Source organism: Pongo abelii, chromosome 1 (assembly GCF_028885655.2).
Source record: "Pongo abelii isolate AG06213 chromosome 1, NHGRI_mPonAbe1-v2.0_pri, whole genome shotgun sequence".
NCBI classification, from domain to species: Eukaryota; Metazoa; Chordata; class Mammalia; order Primates; family Hominidae; genus Pongo; species Pongo abelii.
In genome coordinates, this window is record NC_071985.2 from 72,754,903 (window position 1) to 72,781,766 (window position 26,864).

The 26,864-nt window shown below is 42.7% G+C and overlaps 2 protein-coding genes across 4 annotated transcripts in view; one reads left to right on the forward strand and one right to left on the reverse strand.

Annotated features, from left to right (window-relative positions):
• The window catches only part of BRINP2 (BMP/retinoic acid inducible neural specific 2), a 114,097-nt gene extending 97,618 nt beyond the window's left edge, over positions 1-16,479 (reverse strand). The window contains exon 1 of the mRNA XM_002809768.6: positions 15,607-16,479. The gene's annotated coding sequence lies outside the window, so the exon portion shown is untranslated. The remainder of the gene's footprint in view (positions 1-15,606) is intronic.
• A 5,865-nt stretch (positions 16,480-22,344) lies between these two features.
• ASTN1 (astrotactin 1) overlaps positions 22,345-26,864 on the forward strand; it is a 314,886-nt gene continuing 310,366 nt past the window's right edge. Inside the window, exon 1 of one of the 3 annotated variants that reach the window (XM_054524823.2) lies at positions 22,345-22,915. In XM_054524823.2, coding sequence (XP_054380798.1) covers positions 22,633-22,915 — 283 coding nt within the window. In that variant the 5' untranslated portion in view covers positions 22,345-22,632. The remainder of the gene's footprint in view (positions 22,916-26,864) is intronic. The other 2 variants (XM_054524812.2, XM_024236699.3) reach the window with 2 other exon arrangements.

A 26,864-nucleotide genomic window follows, 5' to 3' on the forward strand; every position in this document is an offset into this window, starting at 1 on the left:
GCCAGCCAGCCTGGATGTGCCATAAGCATTTTCTGTTAGGTGTGGCAGGGTGAGGGTTGCGGGGGCACAACACACTAGGGCAGGAAACAGTTGAGTTAGAGAAGCCACAAAATTTGGGGTAGAAGGGGAAAAGGCACTGGGAAGGCTGATTTTCCAAAGAGCTTGATAGGCTTTGAAAAGCCTATCTTTCTAAAAATCCATCACTGGAGAGGCAGACCTCAGTTGTCCCTCCTGTCACTTCCCCTCCTCATACCTTTTCTAACTGGTTGAGAGGAAAAATTGGCAGTTTGGGTCAGACAGATCTGATTTAGGTTTGGACTTTGCCTCTCCCACTTGTATAACCTCAGGCCAAGAACAAACTTGCCTAAATAGCCATTAAAAGGGGCATATTGTTTAGTTCACATTTGTGGAGTGTCTAAAATGATGCCTGGAATGTGTTGGCTCTTTGAGAAATGCCCCCTTAGTGTGATGTGGTACTTCTTAAGCATTTGTTAATGAAGAAGATGCAAAGTTCCCAGTGGGATACGCCTACAACTAGCATTATTCATATTTTTACAAAGGAGAAAATTAAAGTAACCAGGAATCCGGGTTGTATTATAAGGCCCAGTGACCCACATCCCACATGCACTTTGGAAGAGATCCAGGATCTGGAAGCCAGGAGTTTTCTTCCTCAATTCCCTCTCACTTCCCAGGGTCCTAACTTTGACCTCCATTACCTCTATATAAGTACCTTGGAAGGCACAGACAAGGAGCGATCTCACCCTCAGGACCTAACAGCACAAGAGGCCAAACACTGCTCCTGTGGCAAACATTGGAATAAACCATATGTATATGTATATGGCTTACAACGTTTTAGGTTGGTGCAAAAGTAATTGCAGTTTTTGCCGTTACTTTCAACAGCAAAAAGTTGCAATTACTTTTGTACTAACCTAATAGTTATAATTAGTCTATCCTCTTTTTTTTTTTGTATTATGCTTAGGAAACTCAGGGCCATAGAAGTGAAGCAACTTGCCAGAGGCCAAAATTGGAATTGGAATTGTGTCATCCATAGAGCTTGCCCCTTCAGGGATATCTCCCATGCCCAGGAGCAGTGAGAGGGTTGAGAGTGGGGTGGACTGACAAGGGCCAGCCTACTGTATTCCATATCAAGTTGTCAGCAGGATGGCCAGATCTTCAACCCAATTTGGGATTTGGTAGGCACAGGATTCTGCACCTAATTGCTATCCATGAATCATCCTTGTCAGGTTGTTTTGCTAAGCATATTTTGTGTTTAAGTACAGCAAAATCTTTCAGAGGTTCAGGCAGTCATTATAATAAATTATCTGATGAATAAAGGGCAATGATCACAGGCCTTCATGTATAAAGGAGTATCCTGCGGCATTGAGACAGCATAGCTCCTGAACAGGTTTTGTCTGATGGGAGCTCATTCCTCACTGGCAGTAATTTCCAGAACACTGCTACTAGAGGAGAAGCTGTCTGATAGAGCTGTGAACAGGGTAGGCTCTCAAGGCACACTGCTTGGGTTCAAATTCCACTCTATCACTTCCTACCTTTGTGATCTCTAGGGAATTATGAGCCTTTCAGTGTCTCAGTTTCTTCTTCAGTAAAATGGGAATAATACAAGTGTCTGACTCATAGGATTGTTCTGAGAATTAAATGAGTTAATACATATTAAAAACATAGACTAGTGCCTGATAAATATTAAATGCTCAATAAAGAATGATTATATTTGTTTATAAATACTTCTCCAGGCTGTAAGATATCCCACATGGTTAGCAATTTTCCCCCAACTCCACATGCACTTTGTTCATTCTCTCCTTTGGAAATTTTTTTTTCTTTAGATTCGCATATTTTTAATATTTTCTCCATTTTTGTGGCCACTTAATAGCTTGTGCGCTGTCACTCGCTTGTGTTCTTTTTCTTTTTTTTTTTTTTTTTTTTATTATACTTTAAGTTTTAGGGATAATATGGCTGGGCTGCAATATCACCCTCCTCCTGTAGGTGGTTCCTTCTCCCTTATGGCAGTACTTTCCATAGAAAATTCATTAATATTTAATAGGTGTTTGGTAATAAGACGAAAAAAAGTTTCAAGGTCAAGATATATTGGAAATACTTGGCTAAACAAAGATAAAACATGTTTCTTTATTGTAGACCTTTCCAGACCCCTCTAATGTGATAAGTGCATTATGAACCTCCGAGTGCCTATGAGGGAATAGGTGTCAAGGAGGGCACATTCTCCAACTTTTCTAATCGCAGAACCTTTTTTTTTTTCCAACATGACAACAATTAACCACTTAGGTGACATTAATATTCTACCAAACTGAGTATGGGTAATATTTCATTTGGATTGCCTTAAAATGGTATTTCTCAAAGTGTGGTCTGTATATCATCTGCTTGTTAAAATTCAGTTTTCTGAATCTCATGCAACACCTACAGAATCAGATTCTCTGGAGGAGGGGCTGGGGATTCTGCATTTTAATAAGCTCCCCAGGTGCACATTGCATTTTGAGAACCACTGCCTTAAAGGAAACACATCCCTAATTTTGCAATGTATACATTTGAAATCCTGAACACTAAATATCCTTAATAGGAAAGATTCTTGTTAACTTTCTAGTAACCCATATCTTAATGGAAATGGGTGTGGTGGGGTGGATGATGAGGCATTGGGGTTTTTGTTATTTTATTTTTAACCGCATAAACATAAAAGTCTTCCCTGTGCTCAGTATTGAGCCAGGGATCTGGGGAAAAAAATGATTAAAAAAAAAAGACTCAGGCTCTACCTTCAAAATGTTTATAGTTTATAATTAAAAAGGGAAGTAGACATACTACTTGGCCTCTTCGCATCATTGTAGGACCTTGGCTGCAGTCATCTTAGAAGTCAAGTTCACATGAGAGATAGATGGCACATTCTAGGAATTAAAGTAAGGAGAGAAAGAATTTATCTTCTAGATGGCTCAGTCATGAATGAGCCACCAAGATATCAGTTTTATTTGTTTGTTTGTTGCTATCCTGAGAGTTGGGGTGGGGTTGGGGAGAACCATGTAGTAGAGGACCGCATACACAAAAAATCAGATGAAACAAAGGATGAGGGTGAAAACTAAGGGGAGGGGAGACCTAATAACTGGATGAATTATGGGGAAAAACCCTGCCAACTCTGTTCAGTTTAAGGTGAGAAATAACAGGATTAGAATGTCAAATTGCTGAGTCCTACAAACCTAACCATAAACCTCCTCTAAGCTGTTCAGCCTTTTTTCTCTGCAGTCACTAATTAAATCGTGCCTTGAAAGAAATAAAGTAAAATAAAGTAAAAGCCAAATGCTTTTTTGAGTCAGGTAGATTGCATACCATTGGCCTATAAGGAGCTGGGTATCTGGTCGATGTGTATGGGGAACTGAAAGTGGAAGGAAATCAAGATAATAGAGCGCTTGTCTCTTTCTTTAAAAATGTTTTCATAATTATTTCTCATTGAATGTCCCATCTTTGTAGCATCTTACTTTCATATGCAGTCTCTTTTCCCTATCTAGCAGTAATGGAAAACATGTGGGATTCCCTTTTCAGTGTGATTTATGCAGAACTGTAAACCAGAGGAACCCAAAGCACATTATAAACAGTATTTGAAGTTCAAAAATCATTCATGTCTCCAACAGGAAGAATGACCAGGGGAAGTTTAACATGATGGTTCACCAATTCAGTATCCTTTGCACCATCCACACCTTTTATCCAGAAAATATCTTCATAAACTGTTTACTTTCTTGAATATAAGCTTGCTACATTGGTACATTCCCAAGTCTCTTCTCACTGATTTAATGAAAACACAGTGTCTGTGGCCTAAGCTTAGTATCTTTGTGATCAAATATCTGACTCCATTACCTGAGGCCATGATGAGTCCATTTTTCCTGTCACTCTCCTCTCCTGGGTGGGGCAGATCTGCCCATCAAATAAGAATTTAAGCAACTAAAGCCCTAACAAAGATATTACTGGCCCTGTGTTCTTCTGTTGTTTGCCTGAGCAAAATCCATCATTACTCTATATGCATATGGCATGTGTCAACTGTTTTAAAATTAGCCAATTTTCCTAAGCGTAAAAATGGATTTTTGTCATATCACATGAACCATATATCACAAAAACAAACCAGTTTTTGTTGTGGCTTTTTTTTTTCTTTCCAAAATACATTAAGTCTTTTTAAGTCACTGCCAAATCCATTTTGCTCACTGCATTTGTGAGATACATTTAAAGAAACCAAGCAGAAAAAGAAAGAAAGAAAAAAAAAAAAAGCTCATACACTGCCATTACCTGGAAAGAAATCTAGTTCATTACCAAACCAACCACGCCTAGGAGGCTGGATTGCTTCACCCTGCTTTTAAATAATAAATAAATACAGCATTTCCATGTTGCCCTGCACTGAGAGTTTGAGACAGGGCAAAAAAACAAAAAACAAAAACAAAAACAAAAAAAAACCCCTAAGTTTAAGAAAAAGAACTGTCATTTATGGAGCACTCTACATATCAGACTTGATGAGTGCTAATTCTGCATTATTTCATTTCATACTCTAACCCTGTGAGTTGTACCACATCCATTTCACAGATGTGCACCCTGAGGCTAATGTAGTAAAGTAACTTGGCAAGATCAAATACATGGTACATAGCAGAGCCTGCCAAAGACTTGAACCCAAGTTCACCATGCCTGAGCCTCTTCTCTCAATGACTATGTCGTCACATACATGAGCAAAAAAAAAAACATCGAAACTTCTAAATACATGATATTGGGGCACCAGGTTTCTTTTCTTCATTAAGCCTGTACTGTAATTAAAGCGTTCTTTAAGGGTTGTAGATCAGAGCAGCCCTCTTTGGGAAATTCTGCTTGAGCCTCTGCATAAAGCCTCCAAACATTGCTAAGCTCAGGAGTGATGCAGCGTATGTAAAGAATCGGCAGCTGTCTGTATGGTTCGTTTTGAAGGGCCTACAATTCCTCTCAACAAGGAAAAGCACCATGTCTCACTTGGGTTAAAATCTGTGAATTTCTCTTTTGAAATGCTCTAGTGTTAATTGGGAGGGCAGCACATTAAATCATTATTAGTCATTAATACCTTAACGCAAATTAGTTGATCAGGTTACTGAGAGGTGTGAAGGGCCCTGAGGGAAGGATATTATCTTGATGGAGGTGGTGGGGAGTTGCCAAGGAGGGCAGTCTCTGGATTGCTGCAGGGGCTGAGTAAGGCTGAGTGAGGGAGCTAAGGGAGGATGGGAGGGGTGGGGCAGGGAGGGAGGGACGGGACCAGGACTAATCAGCTTAGTTCCAGACAGGATTGCTTCTGCAAATGTAACTGTCCCTCCCCACTCCTTCTCCGCACACTCGCACGCACACATGGCTCCCCTGCTGTCCCTTTCGAGCTTGCCGGAGTGTACTTACAGATAAGGGTTTTAGGAAAGGTACCGGCCACTCCTCGGCAACCTCCGGGGCAAGAATCTCGCCTGCGCCTCTGCGGCTGAGGGCTTGTAACACAGCTTTTCGCCTCTAGGGGTCTCTAGTGCCCCGAGGCTTCCAGAGGAGGCTGCCCTTGCTCCGCCGTCCCTCGCGGCTCAAATCCCAAAGGTCCGAGATTTCAGAAAGAAGGGGCGCGCGTGCATGGCGCCTCCCAAGACCCCGCCAGCCGCCGGCACACCCGTCAGCCACCTGCTCCTTCTCCTGCCTAACGACTTATTGATGATAAATGGCTGAACACGGAGTGAGGGGGAGGCAGACATTAGCTGCCCCCACAGTCCTCACTGAGTGCTTAGTTATTTCTATGTCTCAAGGGGATTTCAAGGACCTCCCTCTGCATCCCCACCTCACACTCTTCCAGTAAACCCAGTACCCCGGCCTGCCAGACTACAGCCCAGCAGGAGTCTCCGCGCTCTCAGCCTGGCAGCCTCGTGGTGGGGATGGGGCATGAAGCGGAGTGAGGGACAGGCAGGCCCCAGTCACCAGCTCCCCGCTGCCACTGGGCCTGATGTTCTGCCCTCCCTGAGCTGGGGCTCCCCGCGAGGGAGGACCGCTGCCTTCGTTCTGGGAGACCTGGGTGCCCTAATGAAAACAGAAGAAACAAAATCACAACTGAGGAGTATTGGAAAAAAGTACGAAACTTTGAGCGAGGCACTTGTTCCTCCCAGTCCACTGTTGAAGAGGCTGCAGGAGTTGATGGCAAAATTGTGGCTTTCTAATTCATCCTGGAACACTTGTTTGAATCCCAACTCCACTACTCACTAGATGTGAGATCTTGGGTAATTGATTTAACCTCTCTGTACCTATTTTATTTTTTCATCTTCAAAACGAGAATAATAGTATCTACTTCATAGAGAGTTGTTAGACTTGAAAGAGATCTTACAGTGCATACTCTCAGCATCTAGTATAGTGCCTGGCACACAGCAGGCGCTCATTCATAGACACTGAACTCCTTGCATTTTCAATTACTGAGAACAAGGGAGAAAAACAGTGATTGGTCCCAGTCTCACAGAACTTCGCAGATGTGTCTGGGTTAGTGAAAGTCTTATATTTTAAAATCAATTTTAATATATCACCTGTGATTTTAAATGAATCACAAGTTTTGCTTTTTAAAGGACTTCTGCAGTGGTTTTCAATGTGTTTTGAATACCTTTGGGTTCCAAGGAGTTTCCCTAGGGAACACTTGTGGGTGAGGAAAGAGAAGAAACAGGTAGCAGAGCTCCAGACCCCCTAGGCCTGCTCCAACGAGAGAGCTCCCCTTTTATCTGCTTTATATATTGGGGTTTTAGGTAAGGGTTTACTGATGAAAGTCTTCCACTGCTTTTTTGAGAGATGAAAACCACTGTGAATATGTCCTTGTATGACTCAGGGAAACCTTTTCCTCCAAGCTTAAGGATGCTCAACTCTGCTATTTGTCAATCATTGTCTTTAATCTTTACAATTTTTGTGCAACATAAGGTGTAATATCCATTTTACTAGGTGGGGATACTGAGGCTGATACAAGTCACACATAGCTGAGGTCACACAGTGGGTAAGTGACCATGACCAGATTGATGCCCAGGTTTGTCTCACCCAAAAGTCACCCACCCCATTGACCCTCAGAGCCACCCAGGGTGGAAGGCAGAGGGCATGGGGCAGGGGCAAGAGCCCAGAGTCTGAATGTTGGCTGCTCTTCTATGCTTTGCCTTCCTCAGTTTCCATATGCAAAACAGGAATGACACTTACTTCATAAGGTTGTAATAAAAATTAAATGAGATAATATAAGTAAAAATGAACCTAGTACAATTTTTTATCATAAAATAGGCATTGGGAGTATATTAAATATGTATGAACTTGTCCCACCCATTTCGTCTGCTCGCCAAATCATTTCTTTAACCTTTTATTATAAGAGATATTCATTCAGAAGCTATAGACGCATGCATGTGTATATACAGGGTGTGCATGTGTGAGAATACATACGTACGTATGTGGGTATAGATGTGTGTGTATATATATAAAATTGTAGAGCAAACCTGCCCTTGGGTCAAGAAACAGAACACTGCCAGCATCTCAGAATCAACCCCCTCTGCATACCCCTCCTTGATCAAATTCCCATTTCTCCCTCCAGTCCAATTCACTTCTCATCTTGTTAAAAAATAATTTTCTTTTCCCCTTTTACTCATGCCTCTGGGTTGTCCCCAGCCCTTTTGCTATGCCTCTGTCTGTCACTGTGCTAAGGTTCTGAGTGACACGTTGTTCACAGGAGAGAAGTGAAATAAAGTGGTTCAGCAAAACAGGTGTGTGTGTGTGAGAGAGAGAGTGTGTGTGTGCCATGCTTCCTACCCTTGTAGGATGCAGCATACTGGACACCTTCTGAGATATGTCTTAACCCAAAAGAACAGGAGGGACAAGTAGATTGATAGGGGATAGGTTTGGGAACATTTGGGCTATTTGCTGTACCCCAAGGCCACCCAGGCTTGAGTGTGGTACCTCCAGCAGTGAGAGGTGAACATCACAGCAGCTAGTGTCTTGGTTACATAGAAGAAACAATTTTTCTCCTCTTTAGATTCCCAGATCCAACTCTAGAATTTCTACTTCTCTCAATTGACAAATTACACCTCAATTTGAATGTTACTTTCTCTAAGAGACTTTCCCTGACCAATGCCTCAATCACTCTGTCTGACAATCCTCTATTTTATCTTCTTCATTATCAGCACTTGAAATTATTTATTTTTTTATATTGTTATTTTTCTGGATACCATAGTAATAAAGAATGTGGACTCGGGGTCTAAACTTGATTAGAATGCCAGCTCCCCTAGTTACTAGCTGTGTGGCCTTGGGCAAGTTACTTAACCTCTCTGGGCTTTCAACTCATCGTCTATAAAATAACAAACCTACTTACCTTATAGGATCAAATGAGTTTATTTGTGTAAAACTTCAGTACAGTGTCTGCCTGACACTTAAGTACTATTAAGGTGTTAGCTATTATCGGCAATGTCCATAATAACCATGATTATCATGATTATAATCATACCTTCTGTCTAAAATGGAAGCAACTTGAGGGCAGACCTTTTATCTGTGTTGCTGTTTGCTGAATCCTCAATGCCTAGGAATATGACCCAGCACTACACAATCTTAATAATATACTCAATAAATATTTTCAGAGAAGTATGTCTTCGAGCCTCGATCCCAGCCCTGCTGCTTGGTGCAGAAGATGGCCATATCAACAAGTCAGAATGGTGTGGTGAGTACAGAGCAAAAACAGAATTTGAACAAGATGTGTAGGAGTCTAGAGGGGGAGGCAATTAATTCTGTCCCAGAGTTTCAGAGAAGACTTCATAGAGGGATACTATTTACAGAGTCTTGAAGCTCAGTAACCCTTCAAGAAGCAGAGAATAGGACAGGGGAAGATTCTGCATGAAAACAACTCAAGACCTCTAACGCTCCAGAGTGCTGAGGGAGCTGCCTGGTGTTTGAAGTGGCTGCTGTGAGAAGCGGGATGTAGGAAAGATGCACAGAGAGGTTACTGGACCAGCTCATGAAGGAGCTCCTGTTTGTTATGCTAAGCAACTTGTTATTCTGACAATAGTGGGGAGTCACTGGAGAATTACAGTAAGAGGAAAAGCATGGTCAAATTTACCATTTTGAAAGATCATCCTGGCTGCAGGGAAGAGAATGGACTGGCTAGCCTTCAAGGGAAGAGGTGCGGAGATCAAGTCCTGGGAAGATGCTGGAGAGAAGGGTGAGAGCCTGGCATCAGACAGTGGCAGGAGGGGTGAGGAGGAGAGGATGGCTTTGAGAGATCATTAGGAGGTAGACCCTGTCAAGCCTGGAGGATTCATTGCATGTAGGGGCAGTGTGAGAGAAAGCAGAGCCCAGGACAATTTACATTTCTTCATTATCCCTCTGGAAGTCGGGTGGATTTTGGTACCTTTAACCAAAGCAGGAATTTGGGGAAAGGAATAGCTTGGGATGTGAATTGGTGCATACTGAGGTTAGTTTTGGATTTTAATCTTGGTGATGTCAAAGTGAAGACCTTTAGTGAGAAAGAATGTTAACATTTGTTGAGCATCTGCAATGTGCCTGAAACTATGTTTGGCACCTTACCTATTTTATCTTATTTAACATTTAGAATAACCCTTTGAGAGATCTAGCATTACTATTTTTTACTTCTATAGATGATAAAACTGAAAATACAAGAGGTAATAATCCCCCTTTTACGTGGTTAACATGTACAAACAGTAAGTAGAGTAGTTTGATTAAGCAAGATTGAATGAAGTAAATAGAAAGAGAAGGATTAGAAAATAGAATAATAAAGGTAATTTGGGGCAGGTTATGAAAAACCTTGAATGGAGTTAATAACCATCGCACAAGGTTGTGAGAATCAAGTGAGAGAAAGCTTGTGAAAACCTTTTGTGAACTATAGAATGATAAGCAAATATGAGTTCCAGTTGTGGCCAAACTTATTGCAGTGAATGACAATAATGACAATGAATGAGTTATAATATTCAAATCTGTAATTTTAAAAAATTCAATTATTGAATATTTTCCCCATTCTTCTTCTTGGTAGGTCCACAAATTTTGTTGCTGTTGTTTTGTTTTTTTTGAAAGAGTCTCGCTCTGTTGCCCAGGCTGGAGTGCAGTGGCGCAATCTTGGCTCACTGCAACCTCCACCTCCTGAGTTCAAGCGATTCTCCTGCCTCAGTCTCCCAAGCAGCTGGAATTGCAGACTTGCACCACCACACCCAGCTAATTATTTCACAAAATAATCTTTAATACATGGCCATGCCTTTCTTTCTCCCCACCACACTATCAACATATTGATATGAAAACAGAAAGCTCTCACAAGGAATGATCATAACGTGGTAGAGATAAAAAGAAAGGAGGGAATTTGAAAGACAAACATACCCAGCTGATCCAACTATTGTGTCCTCACACTTTGGAGTAAGACCCTAAAGATTAGTTACTTGGTTATTTCTACTGTCATTCAAAACCTCAAAAATATTAGGATAAAATTACCAAGCCACCCACCGGCTCACTCTTTTTATGTGAACTGAGAGCTGCAATGCTTCCCAAAGGCTTTGGGTGGGCTTAATTACAGTTAACAAGGTCCCTCTTCAAATAAATATAGGTTGGTGTATGCTATTTGTACCCTTCTTGACTTGAAATTTTAGAAATACATGCCTTAAGGCTCACTCTGGGCTGCTCTTGACCCCTCCCTCCGTGTTCTTTCTCTTTTTATGTCGCCAGCTCCTCCTATTTCATGCTTCCGCACCTTTTCCCCATTAACCTGTCACTACTTTCCAGGGCCTTTGTTAACACTATCCAATAATAATAATAATAATAATGCCAGCCACTTACATAATTTTAACTTTTCTAGTAGCCACATTAAAAAGTAAAAAAGAAATGGGTGAAACTAATCTTAATATATTTGATTTAACTCAATATATTCAGAATATTATCTTTTTAACATGTAATGAAGATTAAAAATATTGATGAGATATTTTACATTGCTTTTCTTTTCAAACCAAGTCTTCAAAACCCAATGCATATTTTACATTTACAGCATACATTTCAAGTGCTCAAGACCCACATGATGCCAATATGCTATCATATTGGCAAGTGCCTAGAGCTTAGTCCTGTGAGGTATCAAATTGTCTTCTCCCTTTGCCCAATCCAGAATTCCAGAAAATTTTGCATTTCATGCGAGCCTCAGCAAGAGGAATAATGGGACTGGCTGTTGATGATTCCATGCAGTGTTGATGCTACTCAACTTTACTTCTCTGTCTATGACAGAGTGACAATTTAAAGAGGGGCTGACCTGCATCCTAATTGGTCAGACGAGATTGGTTCACCGTAGCCCCCAGTTTGAAGCATAAATCAGCTGTCTGTCTCTTCCTTTCTAGATAGAAGAGACTTTAATTCACAACCCTTAACCACATGCCCTTGGGCCTGGATCTCTACCTCAGCCCCCAAACATAGCAATGGATGCTTCTGAATAGTAAAGAGAAAAGGAGTCATGTTCACAGTCCAGCTGCACAGTCATTTAACACAGGAAACAAGGGTGACAGCAAGGTGCAGGGAAGGATTTTCAAGGAAAAGTAATGTCCTTTGAGACCTGTTCCCCGAATAAACTCCTAGGGCTAAGCAAACAAACAGACTGGGTTCTCGGGGGTTTTACTTTTGACCTGGGAGCAATTATGGAGTGACTTTTGGTAAGCCATTCCACTTTCATGCTCAATGGGAACTTCCTCCATGTTGCATTGGGGCTACCCAAGCCACCGGTGACTTGCAGCATGAAAAACATCCCAAACCATGTGAAGACCAGTGACTAGGGTGGTTGTGTTACCAGTCCTCTCACAGGCCCTGTGCTTTGCCTTGACCTTTCCTCTGGGAGAGATGCCCACTGTGGGAGCAAATGTGTGTGGCTGACTGGTCACAGCTCTCTCCTGGTGGACCCTTCCTTGGCATTGCCCAGGCTAGCAGGCTGCCTCTCCCCTCTCCTGCCCAGCTGAGCAAGCACAGTGCCCTGTGGTACAGCTTCAGGCAACACCGCATCCCACCCCCACCCTGCTTTTCCATGGTCTCCTCCTTAGTGACTGCTACAGCGTATGTTTTATTAAAAGGGAGAGAGAAGGGGAGACAGGAGGTTATGTACATGGGCATGCTCAAGAATCTTAAGATTGAAAATCTCCTGCTCACTGCTAAATGCCTAAGGGCTCTGGCATTTTGCCAGCTCTAAGAAAACCCCAAGAGGAATATTTGGGTGGAGAAATAGGAAATGAAGGAAAATCAAGGCTCTCTCTTAGGAGATTCTAATTCTAAAATATGAGAAGTTGTGTGTGTGTGTGTGTGTGTGTGTGTGTGTGTGTGTGTTCTCTTAAAATTTGCTTGCTTACCCCCAATATCCTCATTCAGATTTTTTGATATGATGTTGATAAGCTCTCTGAGGTTGAGCAATACTTTTCCCACAATATATAGATTAGACTTGAGGATGGGTGGAAGGCCAGATAATTTTCAATGTCTAATGAGATGCCCAGCATTACAGAGCCCCCTGCCTAGGTTCTAGGGCAACTTCCTGTAGACCAACATATGTTTAAAATAATTTAACCAGGTGTATGGTATTTCCAGAATGCAGAAAAGAAAGGTAGCCCAGGGTAAACCCCAAGGAATCAAGCAAGCCTCGAAGTTTCCAACCTTCCCAACAGTGCTGCAGTTATTTCTGTCAGCTAGAACCCTTTCCCTCATTCTTTCTATCCAAACAAATCCCACCGCATCCCTCATGGCTCAACTCAAATTCTCCTTCCTTTGAATACTGATAGTTCTCATTATCTGTATGAATCAATCGCAGATGAACTAGGTCAGCCTTGTGAATTCTCTGGTATTGAATTGCTGTTTAGAACCTACATCATCATTTCCTTTTTGTCAGATGGGAGCCTAGTTTCCTAACTAGACTGCAAGATCACTGAAGGCAAGGGCAAAGGCCTATAAGACTTTTATTCTTCACTGCTTTTAAGTTAGTCCTGGAGGAGAAACCCTGTGTCATTGTAACATCTCCATCTTTACAAAGTACAGAACAACTAAATCAGATTATAATTACTAAAATCAAACCATTCCTTAGAAGAAGCCCATGGAGTCTGGGGTTGGTTCATGAGCAATGAGACCCAGATCTGATTCCATAGTGTCCCTTAAGTGCTGTGTGACCCTGCATAAAGCAGTTCCTCTTTCTGAGGTTCTCTGCCCTCCCTTTTCCAAGAAGGGGGCTAAAATCATTTTAGCTTTACTTCTTAGGGTAATCAAAGATAAATGAGACAATAAGCCACGTGAGGATTAATTAGATGAGCTCTGGAAAGTGCTCTCAGCCTTTTGGAAGAGGATGCCATTATAAAATGTATACAAGGTCTTATTATTTAAGAGAAAGAGTTGAATTGCCAAAAATACACTGCGCAGTGGGGAAAACAAAACACTAACCAAGAAACCTCAACTAAGCATCCCAGTCAGCAGAAAGTGCCCACGCAGATGTCTCAAGTCCCTCTAGATTACCTCGTTTGTGAGTTGGGGAGGGATTTCAGAGCAGTGCCTCAAGGGAGTGTATCATTTTTCTGCTATGCTCTCCAGTGGCTAGCCTGTGTCTTGGGAAAGGGGATCAGGAGAAGGTGATGACGCAGGGTTGTTCTTTGCCCTTTGGCCTTGCTCAGTAAACAACCTGCCAGGAGGCCAGAAAGGAGCACCTAGAAGATAATTTTGAGGGCCAAAAAGGGAAGATGCTCCCCATCTTTGAGACCAGCCCCATGCTGACAGAGCAGGAACCTTCCTCCTTCCCCAGCCCTTTTCTCCTCACCTCCTTTCTTGTGCCCACACTGCAGCACACATCACTCCATTCTTGGAGACAAAGCCAGCTCCATTTTTGGTGAAGAGGGGAAGTAAGAGTCAAGAATGCTCTTATCTTCTCCATGGCTGCAGCCCAGCTGTCAAACACTTTGGAGCCAGCTGACCTCCAGAAGGGGAGACTATGCTGTGACATTTGCTTCCTTTCTCTCAAATATTTCATAATATACATGCTGTGTGTGTTTTCAAATCATATCCTCTTCAAAGAAGCAAGGCATTCATCTTTTCCTAGAGTAGGCAGCAGCTCTGATATTGATAAGACAGGATCATTGTGGCAGCATGTCTTGGTCATGCCCTCAGTGCTGCAAAGCAACTTATTCTGGGTGAAGGGGGACTCCAGAGGGTCATGCCTTAAACAAATAACATACACACAGCTGTGTGAGTCAGGAGGGAAAGAACACAAACTCCAGCATCGCTTTGCTGTTGCGTGATGTCATCAGACTGCCCCCCAGGGGATTCGGTAAAATACTTTAGTTGCTTGGTTAATACTGGCATTGCATGTATTTTAGCGAGCATGATCAGAGAGAGTCACTTCAACATGCACATGTCTGGAGAAGGACAGAGGCAGAAATACTTGACTTACAATATACCTTTTATCCCTCTGATTGATCTATGCTGACATAACACTGTCCCTGCTGAATAAGGCCCAGATTACCCAACTATAAGCTTGACCTTTTATAATTGTTATCCTTTTAACAAAACATTTGTTTCTGCTCATAGCACCCTGCTCCCAGGGCTGCAAAGAGCACACACACAGTTCTTTACAGAGGGGTCTGTTCAATCACGTTACAGTGCATTAGCTTGAACATTGGTTAACATTTGGCTTAGGTCTATATACCCTGAATAAATATGTACCATGCAGAGGGACTGCTTGGTGAGGAGAAAAGTCCTCTGGGCTGGAACAACAGCTCACAAGTTCATGTTCCTACTAGGCAGGAACACTCCAGGCATCCATGGTTTGGGCAGGGTGCTGCACATGCTTGGTTCTTCTGTGGGCAGCCTGCTTCCTGCATACAGCTGTGAGCACAAGCACACATACATACACACACCACAGGCAGCATTCGATAGTGTACCCAGATGATCACAAAAACAGAGACAGAGATCTGCTAGATGATACCAGCACATCCCACCTTTCAGCACAGCAATGTTCTTCCCTAGTGTCTCCAGTGCTCTGCCAGGCTCAACTCAATCAATGGGGCTTCTGCCACCACCCTGGGGAGACTATTTGCAACCTACAGGGTTCACTGTTTGGAATTTTATTTTCCTGACTGCATGTGCATGGGAAACTTGCCATAGGGCTCTATGAGCACGATAATATAGATATCGTGCATTGTAACCTCAGCTCTTTGGGGTCCTTCCCAAACATAATGAACCTCCCAGCATCAGCTGGGCAGGCAAAAGTCCTCGTCATCTTCTGCAATTATGCAGCCCTATTGAATTTTGTGAAGCTAATAGAAGTTGCACTAACTTTGAGGACTTAAACCAGGCAAAGGCAATATAGGTCAGGCAGGGAGCCCAAACCCTGTGACAGCCATGCAACACCAGGAGGCAATACCAGAGAAATCTCTAGCTCAACCCCAAAGTCCATTGCTCAGCTCCACAAGACAGAAACTAGGAGAGGCATCATTCCTTCTGCCTGCCACTGCCAGGCACCAGGGCAACAGGGTTGTATGAGAGCAAAATGGTCCCTTTACCAACGGACACACCAAAAAGGACAATGAAAAGGGGAGAAAAATCACCGAAACCCTGCACTGTTACCTTGAATCCTTGCAAGAGCCCTCCTTGCTGTATCAGCTGCTCCCCAAACCTTCAACGACTGGGAGGAGACTCCTAAAAGATTCCAGGTTTTTGTGCAACATCTCCAGTGGCAGCTTTCCAAAGTTTTTACTTCATGATTTCTTGTGGTTCTTTCTCATTTGGCGAAACGCGAATGCCTCCCCCTCAGCATGTGAGAGGGAGCGGATGTCTCTTTTCAAATTCTCTTGCTCTCCGCTTTACTGCTTTACTGTCGGTGCCGCCGCCGCCGCCACCGCCGCCAACGTTAGACCACTTGCCTGCTGCCTTCCCGCTGAGCAGCCAGGATCCCGGTCTCCCAGAGCATCTTTGAAGTGGGGCTTCGGCACTGGGCCAGGGCGCACGCGGGGTGGGAGAGGTAAGGGAAGTGCAAGACCCAACTGGGGGAGTCCCCTGTCCCTCCGCCGAGGAGAAACCCAAGATTTTGCCTTCTTTCCAACTCTAAAGAGACTCACCCACCCGCTCTCTCACCCGAAATCACTGCCTTGCACATGGGCAGAGACAGGTCTTCCGGCTTCACCGCTCCCTCGGCTGCCTGCAGACCTGCCCCTGACCTCGGAGCGCACGGCAGGTGCACATCCCCGGGCAAGTCCTAACGGGATCCTCCGAGCTCAGCGTAAGCGCTGCCAGCGCAGCGGCGAGCAGCTTGCGAGGCAGGCGGATTGCATCCCAGAGCTGCAGCCCGGCGCGTTCCCGCTCCGACTCCGCGCTCCGTACCTAAGCAGTGTCACCTGCAGACTCAGACACCAGATGAGTGTCTTAAGATAACAATGCTGCCCTGCCTGCCTCTCTCTTTCTTTCTTATGCACGCAGGTTGGCAGCCAATGGGACACAGCGCCACACTCCCCACAGGTGCCCATTGGCTGGGCGGCTTGGCAGGGGGCGGGCTCTGAGCCTCACCGCTCTCTCCTTTGGTGAGCTGGCAGGCTGGGGTACCAGCTCTGTTAACCCTCCCAGCGTTGCAGTGGGGACTTTTTGGTGTGTATAAGGAAGCCTTGGGTACATTCACGGGTGGGGCGTTGGACACTCTAAGAAGGCTGGGGAACAAGAAGTAGCTGGGGAGCTAATTACATTTTCTTCTAATCTTCCTGAGTTACAATAATCATTTGCCCCAGCCCATTTTGTTTGCTTGCTTAAATAGAACTCCCAGAGATTGGGACCCATCTGAGCCATTTTCCATCTAATTTGAGGTTTCATTTGGTTGTTTCGTGCATTTTTTAGCCTCTTGGATTACTTAATTAGAAATGAGCCCCCAAGTGAGAAATAGTACACACACACACACACACACACACACACACACACACCAGAGATCCAAGAGGAGAGAGAGGCAAAAGAGAGCAAGAACCCAGTAAGATGGCTAGAGAGTGAAACAGATTTAGAGGCCAGGACAGCTAAATCAGGAAACATTCTGCCCCCACACCAGGACTGTAAGGACAAAGGCAAAGAGGAGAACTTCAGGTTTCTGGGGAGTGATTAAGTTTCAAAAATGTCCTTCCAAAAAAGGGAATTGTTTTGCCTGTGGTGTTTTCCCTCTGTGTGTCTCCTTTCACTTCTGTGTGTGTCAGGAAAAGGGACTGTGCATCTCCGTTTAGTTTTTAAAGGAAGACTAGAGAAATCAGAACAGGACCAGCCTTGTTTCTGTGAAGCAGGTGCTGTTGCTGGGCCTGTGAATTGAGAGAGAGGGAGGGAGGAAAAAAGGGAGGGAGGTGGAGGGAAAAGGGAGGAAAGGAGAAGGGAAGAAAATATTAACTTTACATTGAAGTGTGAAGTATATATTTTTGATGTCCTAATGAGGGTACAAAACTGAAACATGTCCCGCTAACTAGCGTACTAAACTAGATTTTGGCAGGAGCATAGGAAAGAGAGTAATAGTTGAAGAAAAATCCAATTCAAGGGAAGAGCTGGGGGCTGGAGCTGGGGAAGGAACTTGGGAGATCCATGCTAAGTCATGTGGTGGAGGAAGTATGCAGAAGATAAATATATAGTCAGAAAGGGAGAGGAGTCTTTCAATTTAGTTTCCTTAAATAAACATCAGAGATTATTCTGTAAAGAACTAGAAAAAAAAGTATGTAGAGATTTAATGAATGTTTAAGAAGTACACACAGAGATTAGCTAAATTGCATCAAGTAGCCATAAGTTCTGAATGAATAAAGAAAATTTAGAAATTTTCTTCATTCATCCCCTCAGGCTCACACATCTACCACTTTCACCTATATTTTCTTCTCTGTATATTATACAGCTTTGAACTTCCTTCTGCATACTGCAAGTATCTGTTTGCCTAAGCTACAAAACATGTCAGAGAATGGTGGTCCCACAGGGTCCTGAGCTCTCTGTCCAGAATAAAATAACCAAGAGAACCACTGAAAGCCTAAATCTATTGCTACCCAACTGCTGAGTTATTTACTTTTGTGATTTCTAGAAACAGAGACCCACTGAACTTGTCCCAAGTGATAACACACTGAAATGTTAAAATAGCATAAGGGAGTGGGTAAATAGAGGGAGAGGTTGAACAAAGGATTGCTAATTTCAATGGAAAGAAAGTTAAAATTTCCAAAATCTGTAAAAGAGAGAGGAAAGTGGTGATGGCAGATAAGAAGACAACTTGAAAAAGAAAACTTGCTTGTGCTTTCTTCTCCTATAAAGTCTGAAGCCGTGTAAAAAATTTTAAAGAGGCAAAATATACATTAAGAATTGCCACAAGTGTATAGTTTGATTAATTCTTGCCTATATATGCATCAATGTAACCATTACTTACTTTATTTCCAGCACCCCAGGAAGCATGTTCGTGTATGTTCTCAGTCAAAACCCTCCACTCCCCAGAGATAACTGTATTCTGACTTCCATCACCAAAGATTAATGTTACTTGCTCTTGAACTTTGTAAATATAGGATCTTAGAGTATACACTCTTCTGTGTCTTGATCCTTTCACTCATCATTATGTCTCTGAGACTTATCCATGTAGTTGTATGTTTTATTGCGGTGCACCATTCTATTACATGACTACATGGCATTTATTCATTCTGTTCTTGATAGATATTTGGGATTTTTCTGGGGTTTTTTGGCTATTATAAATAAACTTGTTATAAATGTTTTTGTGCTTGTCTTTTGGTGGATGTATGCAGTCATTTCCTCTGGGAAAACACCAAGGACTATAAATTACTTAATTTGCTTTGACTACTACAGTGGAGAAAATTTCATGAAGATGACTCTGAAGCCTATTATCTTGCCGAAATAATTAAATAAGATGATAGTGGCAAAGGCTATCGCTACTGAGTACCAACTAAATGCCTAAAACGTATCACATTGTTTACATACATAATCTCATTTCCTCCTCACAACCACCCCAAAAACTATGTATTATTACTGTTTTGCAGATAAGAATATTGAATTTAAGACATTGTATTAGGAAATAGCTCTTGCTTTCCTGAGTGTATGTGTATGTATATGTGTAGATGTGTAGATGTTGGGGGAGATGTAAATAAATGCCCAGGGAATGGAGCTAGAGGAAGGGAAGTGATGGAAGTTCTCACTGCATAGGTGCAGCTGGAGATTGGCTTGGAGAGATGGGACAATCTGAAGAATAAGGAGTGTTGCACTTCAGGTGGACAGAATGTTATGGGAGGAGTGAAAATAGGAAATAGATTTTAATTTGATTGAGAGATGTGTGTGTGTGTGTGTGCGCATGTGTGGTGGGAGGATAGAGATATAGTGCAGTGAGCAATCTATCTGAAAAACAGTGTGAGATTTAGAAGAGTTTTTAAATTTCTAAACCATGGATTTTCAGCTTTATCATGTAGAAAAAGAAAAACTAGAATGACATAACGAAAGTTAGATTTCATGAAGATCAACCTGGTAGTTGTGTACAGAATGCGTTGCTAGGAGGAAAAGGAATCAAAATCTATTTTAATAGTCAAGGAAAGAGGCCATTGGTGCTTAAATACAGGAAGGTGTACCTCAGGAGAAAAGTGAAGATTGGAGATAATAGCGCTTGCTGTTTTACAGTGTTTTAAAGAACAGAAATTTTCTGAGAATGAATAAATGTCATGTAGTCATGTAATGGACTAGTACACAGCAATAAAACATTGAACTACATGGATAAATCTCACAGACATAATGATGAGTGAAAATATTAAGACACAAAAGAGCATATATTCTAAGATTCTATATTTATAAAATTCAAGAACAAGTAATATTACTCTTTGGCGATGAAAGTCAGAAACATTTTCTGTGACCAGCAGGGGTGAGTGGAGATGATTGGCCCCTTTTGTTGATGGGGAACTAAAGACAAGAATGGTCCAAGCTTATCTCCAAATAAGAATATTATGAAGTTAAGTCTTGAATCCAATTCTATTATTTCACTATATCATTATGCCTCTACACAAAGGTGATGATTGAGATGCATAACATTTTCCCCCATCTCATCTAAATGTAAAACATCATGCATTAGCGATGGCCTGGTTTCTATGTACTTCAACCTTTACCCACATCTCTAGGTATTTAATTCCCTAAGAAAAGGCCATGTGACATTATTTCCATTTTTACAGGAATCAAGTACTCTGGAATAATATATTCTCTTTTAAAAAATTCTACTGTTTCTTTTGTTTGGTTCTTGTTTAGAGAGGTCTAGAAAGACTTGAGATACCAACTACCAACTATTCCCAACTCAATATACATTTTAAGAAGACTAGATATTGACTTATTAGAAAATCAACCCTAAATGGTTTGCTTGGGCTTTCTAACATGACTCAAGACTCTTCAGAAAATTAGAAAGAAAGATTTCAAAGTGACAGTAGATTATATGCTACTCAAAAGCAGGAGGAGTATTTTTCTGGCTGTGTTTAGCCTAAAGCTTATGATACAATAGGTACACAAACCTTTGCTGGATTAATTACTGTGGCCCATAAAGCCCAGTGATTATCCATGGGTGCACCCTAGTGTACCATAACTATATAGTGGAAAGAGCAGTGGGCAAGGAAATCTTGTTCATGGTCTTAGCTCCATAGAAGATAGATCACTATTTCATGGGTCTCAATTTCCTTATCTGTTAAGTGAGAGATTGGACGAATACATGATCAGGTACTTACATGCCATTTCTCACATTCTAGTATCAAGGTTGTGTTCCTGGCATCCACTATAATTATTCAATGGCAAATAACCTTGCATAAATAAGTTTAATACTAGATTTTTTTATGATAGGGAGAACAGAATGAAAGAGATATCATGGGGTTTTTGTCTCACTCAGTATCTCTTAGGGGAGCAATGATGATGAGGATGAGTTTTCAAAAGTTGTTAGCTGGTACATCTTTTTTACAGTAGTTTACAGTAGCTTACAATGCTGCATGGTAAGATACCTCCGGGTTAATTCCCAGATAAGTTACATATAAAAACTCAACTAATAAAGTGTCTTTGTTCTTCTTTTCTTTGCATATGTGGTAAATGATTTTTCACTACTTAAACATTACCTTAAATATGGCTTATTTTCTCTATTCGATTAGTTAAACTTTGTAAAATATATGGCAAAAGCTTTTTTGTCTTTTAAAGAACATATCTTCACATATGCCAATAAATTGACACCAGGTAGAATGAAAATGTAATGTTTCTTAAGTAGCGGTCCTCTTTTAGAACAGTAGTACATTAAATTTCTAGAGTGAGAACTACAAATAACACAGTCTTCATAGCACCTAGTATTGAAGTTAGCATTGACCCAATAACAGTGGAGGGACACACTTTTGAAATAAGTTATTGGTTATCATGTGAGAGAAAGTTCAGTTAAATGTCAGATTTCAGAATACACAATGTCACTTTTCTACCACTGTTTATTGCATATTGTCATCATTTTTAAAAGGCAACATTGTTGAGCACTACTGGGAACAGATCTGATATGGGTTTTGGTGGTGGTGGTGTTATTCTTCAGAATACTTACGCAGGGTGCTGAGTATCTGCCCTATTGTACTCTTGACTGGATTGGGATTGATTTAGCTCATACCCAAGGATATTCTTTTATTACTTTTCCATCTGTTAAGAATGCTTAGGAACTTTGGTTTTTCTCACAATTTCTTTCCAACTTTGTCCTATTTACTAGATTCTCTAAAATTAAAGTTTCAAGATTTATTTGAGCTAACTCTACTTTTTTTCTATCAACTATAATATTCCCCAAATCATCTTTTTATTGGTTACTACAGATAACATTTGTGATAGAAATGAAATGAAGCAGAGAGAAGTTGCAAGTAAAAGTTTTGATCTCCTGCTTAACTGTGCACCTTACTCTGTTGTGCATATCTATCCATCCATCTAAACCAGTATAACAAATATTTTCTTTAAATATTTTGCAAAGTTAGTGCTAAGTTTATCCTATGTACAAATCCAACTAGTCGGGGGGGGGGGCGGAAAAGAAAAGCAAGACTCGGACAAGCTATAATACATCCACAAAACCATTGAGGGAATTTTCATCTCCCCCCACCGCCCAGCTTTGCAGAAGCGCCCTTTAGGGTGTGTGTCTGTGTGTGCCTCTCTCAGGCCTTCTGGATGATGATGCGAGAGGGAAGATTTTACATTGCAAAGACCAATGTATTAAAAATGCCGTGCAAGTAGTTCATAGCCAAGAGCCTTGCTTGTGTTGGAGGATGCAACGGAGGAGAGAGGCAGGAGCACCGGCAGCCAGCTGGGGGCTGACCTGATTCCCTAGAATCCTCAGCTCCCTTCCTCTTTCCTCTCGACGTCCTTCCTTCCCTTTTTCTCCGCTCCCCCCCTCCCCCGCTTTCCCTTCTCCAGATAAGCAGCTCTGGGAAACAAAGAATCCGGGGTTCTCCAGACATCAGAGCTTAAACCCAGGACTCTGCAAGCGGCATCTCATTCCGGGGTCCAGGGCTCTCCCGGCTCTCCATCCCCTCCCTAACCTCCCCCGCCTCCCGCGCTCGCTCCCTCGCTCCCTCCCCGCTCGCTTCCTCCCCCACCATCGCAGCGCTAGGAGGAAGGCGGCCGGGGCTCAAGATGGCTTTAGCCGGGCTCTGCGCCCTGCTCGCCTGCTGCTGGGGGCCGGCGGCGGTGCTGGCCACAGCCGCCGGCGACGTGGATCCATCCAAGGAGCTGGAGTGCAAGCTCAAAAGCATCACGGTGTCGGCGCTGCCCTTCCTGCGCGAGAACGACCTGAGCATCATGCACAGCCCCTCGGCCTCGGAGCCCAAGCTCCTCTTCTCGGTGCGCAACGACTTCCCGGGAGAAATGGTCGTGGTGGACGACCTGGAGAACACGGAGCTGCCCTACTTCGTGCTGGGTGAGTCCCGGGGGAGGTCGACGCGGCCGGAGGCGCTGGACCGGCGCCCCCACCCCCCACTCCAGCTCGCTCTACACACCCACTCGCCGACGACCTCCCCTCCCCCACTCCTACCTCCCGGATCCGCCCCACTCCCGGACCATTCTCCACACCCACTTGCATACTAGCGCCTCTGTGCACCTGACTTCTCCCCAAATCCGACCTGGATGCTGAGCCTCCTCTCAGCTGCCCTGCCTCAGAGAAACAGGTTGCATGAGTCTCTCTGAAACCTCTCCCAGCCTTGACCTCCCAGCTTTGATTCAGGAGCACATTCACACAGCAATTTTTGTCTGCTACCAGCTCAACTCCCATAATCCCTTCTCCCCACTCCCTAGCCACATGCTCAGCTCTTTGCTTCACTCACTCTGGATACCCACACCCACCCACAGCACTTCCTGGGGGCTTTAGGAACAGGTATCCTGTTATCACCTTGCCAGCTATGTGCAGGGCAGATTCTAGTCTTCATTCATGGAGAGCCCTTTATCTGTCACCAGGCTACTGACACCCTCCCTTCCAAACACTCAAGTTTCTTATCACCCAGCTGTTCATTCTGGGAAGTCCTACCTCCATGCTTAGATGTCACAACCCCCTAATTCAACCACATCCACACATCCATGTCACATCACAGTTGGTTAAAGATATTATACAACTGTAGTCTGTTAATATTGGTCTCTTCTTTGTTCCCAGGGCCACCTTAGATAGGCGTAGGCACTCCTGCACACAGAATGACCTTTCCAGGCAAGGGGCTCTTCCTTCCTTTGTTTGTTTACATCTCTCTGTTTTTGGTATTCCCACTGTAATTTTCTTAGGTCACCTTCAGGTAGTGGAACTCCTGTCACTTCAGGTACTGGAACCCATACATTACTTCAAATCATCCCTGTTTTCCACTACTAAGCTGCAAAGATATTGTGGTCCTGCTCTAGTATCTTCCAAAGCACCACAAGTTCATGTCACTTAGCCAAATTCCCCTCACTTCTCCATGTGCAGATGGAGCTCTCACCCTGCTGTGCATGCCTACCATGCAATCCATTTCTTTAGTGATGTTGCCAATTATTCTTATTTTGCCCAGGAGAAATTCAAAGAAAACCACACTTCATTCTCTAGATCCAAGAAGAGAAAAAAAGAAAATGTCCAGGAGGCCGTTCCATCTACTTGATACCCTACCAACTAGAGTTCCATTTGCAGAAACATGGTTTCCTGATGGCCACATGTAGGCTACAGCCACATGTGGAATTCTAACACATCCCCCTTGCTCTTCCTTCATGGGAGATGTCTTCACACTGAAAACACTAGGAAGTGAGTGAACAAACCCCTACTCTCCAACTCCTAGGGAAAAGCAATTTCAAAAATTGCCAGGCCCTTTGAAAAGTTGCTTTATAGTTCCTGGAGCGAAGCTCAGTTGAACCCATTAAACCCAACCTACACTCTTGATAGGATTATTTATTTTTGCTTTCAAAAATACCAATAACATAATAAAAACTGGGGACTAGCTGGAAATGGGAGCATTGTGGATATGCTGCTCATCAAAATGTACAATTACTGGGTTATTTAGAGGATGGAAAGTTCATGTTGAAGTCATGCTGATGTGCAAAGTACAATCTGTTCATCACAGTATATAAAAGTGAGTAGAGCGAATTATGTGTTTCTAAAGAGGCTGTTTTGCACTCTGCTTATAGTGTTTACTGTGCATGAAGAGGTACATGCATGGTGCTTAAAAAAAGGGAGGGCTAGCAGGTACTCAACATTTCATTTCTTTTTTGCAGAATCCCAAAACCAGGGCCTAATGCTGTGATGTGCCTACTAGGAACCAATGTGCACAGTAAAAGCCCAGATGTTATAAGAATGGGTTTTCTGTACCTCTGTGCAAAGCTGCCCACTGCAGTGTCCTGTTGGGGTTGCTGTGGTAATCTGGTGCAACTTGGCATTTACACACAGGCACACAGACACACTCTCTCACTTCAGGGCCAGATGCACTATTTAAATGCATCGATTGTCTCCCACCCTCCCAGTCAGTGGGGCATGCTCAGAACCAGAGAAGGACTGGTACCTATTCTTTCTGGATCAGTATGCTCAAAGGAAGAAGGAATGAATTTCAGTTTGGGTGGGTGGTTAAACAGATCTGGGCAAAGGAGTTTAACCACCAGAGGAGTCCAAATTTATGGAGGATAGACTCAAAGGTAGTTTTGAATTTAACTTTTGTGATCTTGATCATGCAGCTCTTGGCCAATGGTGAGGGCTGTAGTGACTTTGGTTTTGAGATTTCCCTACTCCTATCTTTGGAACCTTGTTTACTTAATCCATCTCCTAGAGGAATCTGAATCAGTCAATTCTGGAAATTTATTGAGTTGTACTTGCTCAGCACTCAGAGGCATTACTAGGAAACAGAAGTTAAAAAAAATGTCTCTTGCCCTCAAGTAGTCCCTAGTCACTGGAAACACAAAGATACCTGTAAGAGCTGTACCTACCTAATTGTGTGGTATGGCTGTTAAGGGGTATAGGGATGCTGTGGAAGGATTTGCTTGTATGACAAGAGCAGATTCCGTGGTAATCACGGACCAGAAGCTTAGACTAAAATCAGATCCTGTCACTCCTTTGAGTGAAAAAAAAAGACAAACAACAAGAAAAACAAGCTTTGGCTTCCTTTTGCCTCTAGGATCAAGTCCTGTCACTTCACTGAGGCTAACTAGGGTCTTCTAATTCTGATTGCAGCCAACTTCTCCAGCCTTTTATCCCTCCAAGCCTGCCATGGCCTTCTGGACTGTTTCAAGACTTTGCACATGTAGCTGCTCTGCCTAGAAAGCTCTTTGCCCTTTCTCTATTAGGTGGTATCCATTCTTCCTTCTAAACCATGCACTTGTCATCTCTCTATGAAGCCTCTATCCCATTTCTGTGCTCTTTGTATGGATTAAAACAGAAAAACACTCACAAACGTGCAAAATTAAAAGTAGATTAGGTTTGGCTTGGACTAGGAAAGGTGAAGACATTTAAGGTCATGGAGAAAAGATGAGCAAAGGCATTTGGTGGTGGGAGTGAATATGGAAATGGCATGCATATGGCATAGTGTGGGGATCAGCCTGCCCGGACAGAGCCTTGTGACATGACAGTAGTGGGGACTGGGCCTGGCTCTGTAGAGTGGCACATGGCTCTCCACTTCAAAACTAAGCAGGAAGGGCTGACTTGACATAGAAAGCATTGAAGTCTGGATCCCAGAGGTTATCTCAGCCATCAGCCTTGGCAGTTTTGCTTGTGGTATAATTCCAAGTAGAGAACAAGAGTCAATATCTCCTTTTCTCTGAGATAGGGTTTGCAAATTGTGATTCAAGGGCCTAATATGACTTTTAGGCATGTTTTGTTTGACTACATATAGTTTTTAAAATGCTTTGAATATGAATGTTTTTAGTTAGGTCTAGATTGCTATACTTCTCACAGATACTGATGGTTCTGTGCCTGATATACTTCTTCATAGTACTTATCTGGCAACTCTAAGCCACGTAATCTAAACCTAAACCCCTGCTTTCAGATGTGTGGTGAAAGCCTCAAAAGTATTGCAAAATTGCTGTCATTTCTAATTTAAAATATTTAGGCAAATAAGCCTTAGCATCCTCTCAGGAGATTTAAGAGATTTGCCAAATTAGTCAACTAATATTTCATATCTGAACTAAAATTTCATATTTCAGCTTTCAAAATAGTAGACATTCTTGCTTTGGAGCATATTTGATTTGGAGATAAGGAGTTAACCTGAAGTGTGGCTTCCAGGTTTTCTGTGCTGTGAATAGAATATATTTTTATATCAGCCTCATTACTATTTGAAGGAGAAGCCCTTCTATTTCACCCAACTATTGAGCTTTTGCATGTGTACAGCTTAGTGAAGAAAGGTGTTTCTCTTGTGCCTTGGCATTTTGCTTTAGCT